We start from the raw sequence: 10777 nt of genomic DNA, 5'->3' as shown, positions 1-10777 counted from the left end.
ACACACACACACATATATATACATACACACACACACACACACACACACACACACACACACACACACACATATACATACATACATACACGTGTGTGTGAGACAGGTGTACAAGATCACAAACCCACCTGAGATAACGAGGGATCGGAGTTGCTCCTTTTCAGCCAGGCATTCTCACTGATGGGTTGGAAAGGCAACCCGCTCAACTCCTCTTCCCGTTCCTGATCAGTGTAACCATGACAGACATTCTCAAGTTCTTATTACAAATAATCTATGTGTGTAAATGATTTGTATCATCAGGCTACAGAATATATTTGCTCATCAGAGTACGAGAACATGAGAGCTAGAATGGTGTTGATCAAAGTATGCATTTTAGCAAAAGAAGGGCTCTAAACCAACCTGGCGAATGCGAGAAGCCTGCTTGGAGCTGGGCGCTGGGGTGCCGTGGAGTTTCTGCTGAATGGCAGACACAAAGTTGGAGCAGGTCCTCGGGGAGGCGCTGGCAGGGCTTGGTGTTGGAGTGGGACCAGCCTGGAAGACCGGCACTTTAAAACGCTCCATTCGCTGATTAAATTCTCCCTGACCTGGAAGGAAAACATTAATAGAGATTCAAACATAAATAGAAATGAAGAAATTTTTTTATCTAAAACAAATGGTAGAAATATTCTAAAGAAAATGTAATATAGAGTATCTGCCATTAACATGTTCCAATCTGATATATAGATCTACCTATATAACACAGCAGTATTGTGTGTGCGCTGCAAGTAGATTTGAGTTAGTAAAGCTAGTCCACTTTAATTGAGCTGCCCTTGACATATATATATATAAAAAAAAAAAACACTACTTTTCATATATTTTTCCCAGCACCACTGAGCTCTAAGCTGCATGACAACACTGAATGTCCTTTACTGGATGTGTCCCCGTTGCTCAAATATATCTGCTGGAAGTTTGGCAGATCCAACTCCTAGCATGGCTCCAATACTAACCTTTAGCATCCACAGTACTGTACAACATGAACATTTCAACAGGGGATCTAATAAAAAAAAAAAAATTTAAAAATGGTAACGGAAACTACACCTGCCAGGCATTGTTCAACATCACATTGATTCTCTTCAGAAATAAGTTAATGGGCTCACTGTAGAGTTCATTTGTGAATTTCTGTAGCACAATGCCAATGCTCTTGTGGAATATTACTACCGTTCTGTTTTGTTAAACAATTTGTATAATACAAATTATTTCTGGCAGAAAGATCAATAAAATATATTTATTACAATAAAAAAAGAATCTACATACATATTAAGGTATGTAGATTCTTAGTTTGAAATAGTTTGTATTATACAAATATGTTGAAAGCAACACACTAAAAAGCTAGCCAACAAGCTAACTTATGGGGAAAGGTACTTTAAAAATGTGAGGCGACAATTTGGGCTCAGTGCAAACTTAGGGATTAAAGTGAACAACTAATTATAAAATATATAAGTTACAATAAAGAATAGTTGGAAATGGATTAATTAAAACTACTCAATTAGCATTAGCATGCTCAATCAGGCTACATCCCCATTATAACAGCTAGCTAACAAAATCTAGGAGACGGTGTCAAGTTATAAACTGTGTACTTTGCTTGCTGTTTTAACATAAATATCATCAAAGTATATTGACATCATAGCAGCAACATTACAACTGTTTCTATGTCTTTATGTGTAGAATATGTAACAGAAGTTAATATTTAACAAAACTTTCCTTTGCATTACAGTGCAGTAGTGTGTGTGGGCTGCACGTATGATGGGAGGATGCACTGTGCACGCAGAGGGTTGTCATTTTCCTGGGATTCTGGTAAATGATCTGTACATGTGATGACGGATCATTTACCAGCGTCTTCTGAGTGCAGTGGAGGGTTAGAATTCAATGGGCATACTTTTTAACCAATACATGCCTTAAGACCTAGTGTTGCTTTTTTATGTGAATGCAAAAATGCCTTAATGCCTGAGCTTAGTCACAATCACGTTAGGCAAACGTTTGCCTTTCTGAACTTTTTATTAAGGACTTTGCAGCTAAATGTGGCAAATCCTTTAACGGACTGTGAACTCCCAGACTTGGCCCTTTAGCCACTGTCAGGTCTGAGATCACTCAGCCGACCCGTCAAAGGAGCCCGGAAATCGAATATAAAAAAAACTCCACAACGAGCCCAGAAACCGGATAATTTGAGTCTTTGCCTTTGATAGTTTATCATATTGTCTTTCATCCATCGTTATTTCAATGTCTGTTAAAAAAACTAAACAGAAAAGGAACACTGTATTCTATAAGACAGATTTTCATCCTCAGAGGTTTTTGAATGTGTGTGATCATATACATCCTCACCAAGGAGATACTCTCTGAAGCTCTTTTCATGGAAGATGACTGATGGGCTGTCAGCCCCAGGATCCGAGAGGCACCGCTGGGCCAGAGGAGCTCCCCCTAAAACAACAAACTACAATATTTATCTAACACACTGGATCCACACAGATTGTTAAGCACCTTGACAGTAGTTCTCATTTTGAATGCAGGAAATCCAGCTTGACTGTTGATCTTGGCTACCGTGGTATCTTGAGCAGTACCATAAACACAATAAACCCAAATACACTGCTATACTGTTGTAAGCCTGTCAATTATTAGCATGCCTGCTTCAACGGTGAAGGTTGGATTACCCTCTCGTCTCTGGGTGAGTTGCTGGACTCTGGACCGGACTGAAGGAACCATCGGCGTGTCCGGCTTTGTGTCTAGCTCAGCTAGGCGTCCAGAGGAGGATGCTTTAGGACTGCGGTTCTCCTGACCAGCTGCCTCCAGACGCCGCCGTTTCTGGCCATCATCCACCTCTGAGGCATCAGATAGACAGACTCACAAGGACAAAAGTCACAAATATACCTGCAAAGACTGCTGTGATTATGATAAAGATATGTCTATGAACCTGTATTTGGCAGGTGCTAATTTCATTCTCTGCTATTAGCCTATCAATGATTTTTAATACAGGCAGAATCAAACCTGATGGGGAGAAGACATTGTCTTCAGAATCTGACAAAGGTTCTCTCTGTCTTTTCAAGTTGATGTTGGCACCGTTTTCCTCGCCACCTTCCATGCTGAGCTGCAAACAGTGACGGTAATGACTGTATATTTTCAGATGTCAAACCTTTAAGCACAACAGCAATAAGATATGGTAGTTTATTTAGTATTTACTCCCCTCTCAAAACACCTTCTTACTATTAACCTTACTAGGTCATGCAAATAATTATGATCGGCTAACGTTAATATAACATAACTTAGGTAAATAAAACGCTTAAACGAACGTTGTCTTTGCCAGGAAAAAAGGGCTAACATTATTAAAGCTAGCTTTTAGACGTTTTTACACAGACAGGGGAAACACTAATGTGGGATAAAAACGCCGCAGGATTATCACAAATGAAAGTAAACGTGCCAACGCCCTGCGTTTTACTTTCAGCTCAGCTCATTTTCTAAATTAAACACACATTCGTAGCAAGTTGTGTTAACTAGTCAGCTGACGTTAAATAATGTTACATAACTCGTTAACACTGCCAACACTAAAAAAAACATGCGTTCGTTAAGTTTAATTAGTAAGCCTGCAACGTTTCTATCTTCAAACAGTGAACACCTGTAACTTGAAAACTAGTTAAAGGAGCTAACGTTAGCTTGCTAGCATTAGCAACATTGTACTATGAGTCAACTCAGGAAAGCTCATTTCAAGCTAATGTAGCTATCTAAAATTGCCAGCGTAACGTTAGCCTAGCTTAGAATGACAAGCTAACTTTAGCCGCTGTTTCATACATAATATATGCTGACCAGGTTGGATTTTGTCTTACCTGAAAATAAGTCTGGATGAAACTACAGTCTGCAAGAAACAGGTCAAATGACAGAAAACAAGAAACAACCTTCTTGTTGTTTTATGCTTTCAGTGAGTCTCCTCCTTCAACTTTGAATTTCAGCGGGGCTTCTGACGCTTATTGCATACAACTGGAGTACCGTAAATACACTCGAGGAGGCGGAGAGAGAGGCTCAAGGCTCGAAGAAATCGGAATCCACGCCTTTTCCTGCTGAAAAGCTCGGAGTGAGAGGGAGGGCGTTTTACCGTACTCTCTAAACTAAACACGCAAAACAAGATTCCACAACCAATATGATGATGTAGTGGAATCTACTGGTGTGGAGTGTGACATAAAGCTTTAACATACGTAATAACTAACAATAAGATGGTATATGTTGAATAAAATCTGTACATGAATGGTATTAATTACACTATTTCTATTATGTGTCAAAACCATAGATCATAAACACAGTAAATAGGCTGTTGAAGAGGTGGATTTTTGTAAACCTAAATTTATACTTAACCTTTCCTGAAAATGACTAATTGTGAGAATTAGCTAAACATTAAGATCCTACATTAAGCCTACAGATCTCCCTTGATAATTGATGGATGGAAGCTGCAAACAAATGGTCAAATGACACTAAACACTGACCTTGTGGGTCACCCATTTATCTCACAACTGAGACATGGATCGAGCATGGCAGGAGTCTCAAGCCACTTGAGACATGTTAAATAATGTTTTTATCAAACAAAACAATATCTATTTTTAATGACCGTGTCTAGACAAGGGAGGAAGTATGGGTTTAGGTCATTTCTATATTAATGTAAAATGCTACCACAGGGACTATCAGTTTTCCCTAAGTAAGTTCTGACACATCAGTAGCTCACAGTAACTGAAACACAATCAACACATGCTTCTCAAATGTATCTTTTCATAGGGAGTAATTATGTTATATATAAAGCTCAGTGCATTGCAATGACAGCCCATTAAAAGAGAGATGGAAATCAGTTACAGATGATGATTAAGAGGAAATTTATTTGGTTGCAAATGCATGCAACCAAATAAAGATGATCTAAATGGGTCACAGATGCACTGCTAAACCTGGGTTTGTGCACACCTCTGAAAACAGCTGATAAGATCTTGTGAGCATCATGCTGTCTCCATCACTTCTGTCTGCACCGCACAGATTTGCATAAAGGCGGAAACTGACTCATGATGTAGTTCACCCTGGAGGAGGCAGAAACCAGTATAATTTAGTGGTTGGTATTTTGTGTTTGTATTTATAACCCCACAACCCTCTGAATATTTATTTTTTTACAGCCAAAATGTTGAACTTTGACTTTTAATGCCCAAATAGTGTACATATGAATTACAGAGAAAATGAGACATTTTTGGTTTAAAGTGGCTTCAAGCCGATTTAATACATAGAAAATCCTTCTGATGAAAAAGTGAGCACTGTGGATAATGCAGAGTAGTAAGGATATTGTTTCTGGAGTTGGAATTCCCAGTGCTTATCTGCCACGTTATCAATGCAGCAGACTTAAACCAAAACTTTCTGTTTGGCTTGATTCTACTAATGGTAGGTAGAAAATATCCAGACTTGGACAGCTACTGTCTAGTACCGACCCTCCGCACAGTATGGTTAGTCCTCTCAGACTGTAACAAATCTACAGCACTTGTTGCTTTTCAAAACCCATGGGTGGATTATGACATATTGGGCCCCTGAAAGGTCCCCCCAAAGGAGCAAGACTCAAAGACTTTATAGTTGTTCAGCCTTTTTTTTGTCCCTTTTCATAGTCGTTGTGAGACTCTTTGTGTCTTATTTCAGCTGTTTTGCATCTCTAGCTAGTTGTTTTGGTCTCTTTTTGTCTTGTTGTCTAGTGTTTTTTGCCTGTGATTGTTTTGCCCTTTTATTGGAGTTGTTTTGTTTCTCTTTTTAGTTGTTTTGTGTTTTTCAAATTTATGAGCATGCATTTAAGAACTACACGGTGAGAAACTAAAGTCTTCAAATAGATTTTGACACAGGTATCATCTCACAGGGCTTCAAATTCAAGAGATAAATCAGGATCCACCTTAAAGCTATGGGTTGGTAATACTTTTTTTAAATTTTACAACCCGACAGCAATCCATAAATCAAATGGTCTGACAAAAATCCAGTATCTGCTGTTTTCGCAGGACTGTAATAAGCCTGTCCAATCATTTCATTTGGCCTGAATGTCATGTTGTCTTTATTTTACTGGAGTTAAATTCCCCTTAATTTTCCCCATCGACAATGAAAAGTAACTCACAGAACAAATCTGGTTCTTTATGAAAAGGTAGAAGGTATTATAAGCCTGTACAGTACATAAAAACGATGAGGAAGACGTTTACTGCGACTCCTAAGGTGCATTTCTGCAAGAAACATCCAATCACAGAGTTTACAATTCTGTGACTGAAAACACAATCTAACACTTAAATCCTTTCATTGGAAAATTCAGAGTAAATTTTGAGTGAATTCAGCAACTATGCGCCAACTTGTGTTCTCAAAGGACAAAGTGTTTTAAATTTGCTACCACTCTGATTTGCAACTCTGATCCAGCCTTCGGTGGAATATACAATTTACCAATGTCAAAAACTTTTTAAGTCATATAAATCAGTTTCAGCTACAGATTAAATGCATTTTTCTACCGTAAATAATACAGTATTAGTTTCAGTAAAAAAGATGAAATATACAAAGTTATAGAGCATTTTATGGAATCCATAAAACATATTGACCAGCAAATATTGTGCATGCCTGTTCATTCTGTGTGCATTTGGGTTGGTTGTTATGCCTGGCTGCCATCTGCTTTTGGAAATGTAAAGGATGGAATGTTAAAAGCTCATCTTATGAGTAAACTAAGAGAGTGGTTGCCAACAAATAGCCTACTATTTTTGAGAGAGGACAAAAAAGATAAGTCTTTTAAAATATTTTTACAAACTCCAGGTCAGGAACCACTAAACTAAGACACTGTCAATTAAACTTGAGTACGATCTAAATCGAAATAAAAAGTTTCTGTAATGATGACATTGAATGCCACGACAATCTTTCCACCAATTAAATATACACCAAGATGTAAAGATAAACACCGGGTTTCTGTTCTCTAAATGGGGGAAGTTGATTTTAATCTTTACAACAAATCTGTGGCCTGTCCCTTAGCTGTCACTTCCCTCCCCAAACTACGACAGCAGCCATTTGAGTGTCTCTTCGCAGTGGAAGTTCTGAGGAGGTGTCGGAGAATTCTTGCCCTGAAAGGCTGACGTCATACATTTTGGTTCCACAATGGACAGGATTTATATCGGACGCAATGCCAAGAGTCAATCACAGCAAAGGGAGAAGAAGAACATCATCATCATCATCTCTGACAGCATCATGAAGACTCTCTGCTTCACTCTGGGGCTGCTGCTGCTCACCGCCTGCTGCTGCAACGCCATGCGTGAGTGTTCAGTGATCGTGCCTATATCATCTTCAGAGTTTGCTCACACCCGTGTCTGTGTTGACTTTATCCGTTTCACCTTCCTCACAGCTAAAGCTCTGCAGTTCAACACAGCGCCTGGAAACTGCTGTTTCAATGTCTGCACGCGCAGTTTACCATTGAAGCGGGTCTCCAGCATAGCCAAGACCCACAGCTCCTGTCTGAAGCAGGCATTCATGTAAGTTTGTGACTGTTTCTTCCACTGTCTTTGTCCTGTAACTGATGAGATGATGAATAGAAAGATGGATAACCTACAGTATGACATCCAGACAGGCGTCATCACAAAGCCACAGCAATTACTCTTATAACACAAACTAAAGAAGGTGGACAAACTGAGTTTTCTCTTTATGTTTTGCAGAGTCCAGACTATCAAAGGAAGACAGATCTGCTACAGTGGAACTTTCCAGTGGGCTCTGGATGTCTACAATCAGCTGCACATTGACAACAGCATTCAGCAGCACTGAAGATGTATTATCATATAATACTGTGATCAATTAATGCCTGGTTTTGCAGGCCTATAAATACATAATTTTGTATTTTAATAAATGTCCTAACTATATTGCTGGCTATGTGTGTTTTCTGAGTACAGGTATAGGGTTAGAGAATGTGTCTCAGGTTTTCAAGCTAGGCCTGACTGCATCTACCACACAGTCCAAGTCCATTTACCATTTACTATTCTTTTCACCCAAATGAGTGTCCGAAATCTGAAACGTTTATGGTCAAGGGATGGTTAAGTTCAGTGGAGGAGAAAGTTGTCTTGCATGCAGGGCAGCCTATGTGGCACTGGAAGGGCATCCAAAAGGGCACTCCATCATGTTTTCTCTGCCTCACCTGTCATCATGAAAAGTAAAAAACAAATAATCAAATATGTACCTTACCTATGTGTGTGTAAAGAATACTGATATGAAAAATAACCAGTAGTCAATGTGCAAGCTGCCAATTGAATGGTGGTTTAAGCTACTCTATTGGGTTCATATATTTGTAAATCTGACACTGAAAGAGTCAGTGCCTCACCAGCCACGAACCTCACCGCACGTCACTGACTGGAAGGCACCGTAGAGGGCACTTTTTCATGTTGATGCTCTAAATTTTGAAATGAGCACCTCTAAAGCAAGCTTTTCTACTAGTTTTTTTCTCTAAACACTGGTCTGGTGTTCACACACAGCTCAGTGTTCATTCACGCTCTCGACAAGGGTCATTGCTGTGTTACCAATGTGATGTTCCTCACAGCCTATCATGTATCACTCACCACTTATCTTTAGTTTTGATTTAAGATTATTTTGACAGCATACTGTTTCCAAGGTCAAACAGGGGAACCGTCAAGAGAACGGTCTTTTGTACACATTACATTTCCTTATTAGGCGTATGAATATCATTGACTCATCCGAGTGAGTGACCAAATGTACTTCAAGGAGAGCTCAGTGTTTGCACTGCTGTGACAAATGTTTCAGCAAACTGGTTTATCCGCTCGACAGACTTTACTGTTCCATCACGGTTTTCTGCACTTTTACCGCATGGTTCAGTCTCCACATTCTCATTACATCCACCAAGGAGGTTATGCTTTTGGTTTGTCAGTTTGTCAGCAGGATTAGCTACCGGCCTGATTATCACGAAACTTTGTGGAAGGGCGTAACATGTGCCACGGAGGAATTCATTAAACTGAGAGATACACAAAGTATTTTTCACTTTTGTTAACATTGCCTGAAACAACTGTCCTCGGCTAATATCGTATTCTGCTACAGCAGACTGCATATTGTTTTTATAATATTATGGTAGTAGTGAAATACAGACATATGCATCCACCAACCAGTCAGCCATGTCTGTCCAAAATCTTATCCTCTTAGACATTTTTGTGAAATTTTTATAATAGCAAAGGGATTCTTGAGTTATGGCCAAAACTGGGTTTGTGTGAGATCACATGACCTTTGACCACCAACTTATAATCAGTTCAACATTTTTGCCAAATTTGAAGAAATTCCCATGGTGATCTTGAGATGGACGGACAGCAATAAACATAATGTCTCTCAGGCCATGGCTGTCAACAGGGCAAAGATTACATAAACAAATTACATAGAATACAACCTGCAACATAAAGCATAGTTCCCATTTACAGTGTAATTTTTTCTTTTTGATAATCGCGTATCAGTACCGATACATATTTACAAACGTGTGTGTTTTGATAAATCCCCATCCAGGAAGATTCTAAATGTTTGTCTCCATATTAAACGACTAATTTCACGAGAGTGTTAAAAAGAAACACGTTGGGACTTAAAGCATAACCATGTCAACTTTAATATTAATAATGTACAGTTAGAGAGAGAACAAAGAAGAGAAGCAGTAAACAGTGTCCACATAAAAAAAAAAAAAAAAAGGGAAATATTACAAAAACAAAAAAGTCCACCTAGACTTATGTCTATCTTTACTTGGTGTTATTGGAAGTGGTTCACAAGCATTTCAAAGAAAAATTCACTTATTTTGAACTTGATTTTCTCCGGACTTAAAAGAGAAAATATATAATAATGGAGCGGTCCTGAGAAAGTGTACTCATTGGCATAGATGTATACGCTATATGTGTGCGTGTATAAATGTATTGGAAATGTATTGGTGTATTTCTTAAGACAAGTTTTACATAATAGTTCTGAGTACAAGTTCTGTTGTTATTCCTGGTTTATAATATTGTGAAAGAAAGAAAGAGGGCACTGAGCAGCCTCCAGTATGTACACAATGTAAGCATTTCCATCATGAACAAAACCATACAGGTAATATCTGAAATGCTGCAGGTGTGACGTTCGTCCCTTTAGCATTTTGCTTTAAATGCATCATGAATTTTGCAGGCGATCTGAAAAACTATACTAAAATAACAGATTACTCTATGAGTCGCTTGAGAAAACTATAAGGGATTTCAGGAGCTGTTCTTCAACCTTACATATAGTGTTATTAATATCATCATTATCACATGAAAATAAAACATGGGAGCTCTTGGAAAGGTTTAAAGGTTCCAATGTGTTGCAGCACACTGCCTTCTGATTTTGAATTGACTTCTGTAAGAGAGGGGTAATGATTGGTTGCTTGAGGAAGCGGTTCTATCTAATATTTGATAAGTGAAGTCAGAGACGAAGCTATGGCAGAATTGGCAAACTTCTCCAAATTGTTGTCTTCCTGTGGAGTCCAGGGAGAGAGGAAGGGTCACAGGAATATTTCAGCTTTTTGATGAATTGTCCCTTTCACACAAAGGGAAATTTATCACAAAAAAGCTGGATATCAGGGTTCAGATCGAAGACATCCATCACTTAAATCACAATATAAAACATCTTTGTAATCACTGTGACCTGTAACGTGGTAGACACCGATGAAGCTTTTGCATAATGTCTTCTATTTAAATAGGAAAAAAACACACACACACACACACACACACACACACACACACACACACACACA

The 10777-nt window shown here is 38.7% G+C and overlaps 2 protein-coding genes across 11 annotated transcripts in view; one reads left to right on the top strand and one right to left on the bottom strand.

Moving 5' to 3' along the window:
* The window catches only part of anln2 (anillin, actin binding protein 2), a 34559-nt gene extending 30503 nt beyond the window's left edge, over positions 1–4056 (bottom strand). For 6 of the 10 annotated variants that reach the window (XM_031879326.1, XM_031879328.1, XM_031879329.1 and 3 more), the window contains exons 1-6: positions 3849–4056; positions 3016–3115; positions 2682–2849; positions 2356–2451; positions 397–581; positions 126–218 (exon numbers count right to left, since the gene is read on the bottom strand). In XM_031879326.1, coding sequence (XP_031735186.1) covers positions 126–218; positions 397–581; positions 2356–2451; positions 2682–2849; positions 3016–3109 — 636 coding nt within the window. In that variant the 5' untranslated portion in view covers positions 3110–3115; positions 3849–4056. The remainder of the gene's footprint in view (positions 1–125; positions 219–396; positions 582–2355; positions 2452–2681; positions 2850–3015; positions 3116–3848) is intronic. The other 4 variants (XM_031879334.1, XM_031879335.1, XM_031879330.1 and 1 more) reach the window with 3 other exon arrangements.
* A 3007-nt stretch (positions 4057–7063) lies between these two features.
* LOC116401099 (C-C motif chemokine 4-like) lies at positions 7064–7886 on the top strand. The gene is made up of 3 exons (XM_031879339.1): positions 7064–7300; positions 7391–7517; positions 7698–7886. Exons 1-3 carry the CDS (start codon positions 7147–7149, stop codon positions 7801–7803), a joined length of 387 nt encoding a protein of 128 aa, XP_031735199.1. The 5' UTR covers positions 7064–7146; the 3' UTR covers positions 7804–7886.
* The last annotated feature ends 2891 nt before the right edge of the window (positions 7887–10777 follow it).

Source organism: Anarrhichthys ocellatus, unplaced genomic scaffold, assembly GCF_004355925.1.
Source record: "Anarrhichthys ocellatus isolate YVR2014 unplaced genomic scaffold, GSC_Weel_1.0 scaffold247, whole genome shotgun sequence".
Taxonomy (NCBI): Eukaryota; Metazoa; Chordata; class Actinopteri; order Perciformes; family Anarhichadidae; genus Anarrhichthys; species Anarrhichthys ocellatus.
The sequence above is the reverse complement of the archived record's forward strand: the minus strand, read 5'-3'. Positions and strand labels throughout refer to the sequence as shown.

Excerpts from the sequence above, each read along its gene's own strand:
- LOC116401099 (XM_031879339.1), top strand. The coding sequence starts at position 7,147 with ATGGACAGGATTTATATCGGACGCAATGCCAAGAGTCAATCACAGCAA. Across the intron at positions 7,301-7,390 it reads CTGCTGCTGCAACGCCATGC|CTAAAGCTCTGCAGTTCAAC; the intron begins GTGAGTGTTCAG and ends CCTTCCTCACAG. Across the intron at positions 7,518-7,697 it reads TGTCTGAAGCAGGCATTCAT|AGTCCAGACTATCAAAGGAA; the intron begins GTAAGTTTGTGA and ends TATGTTTTGCAG.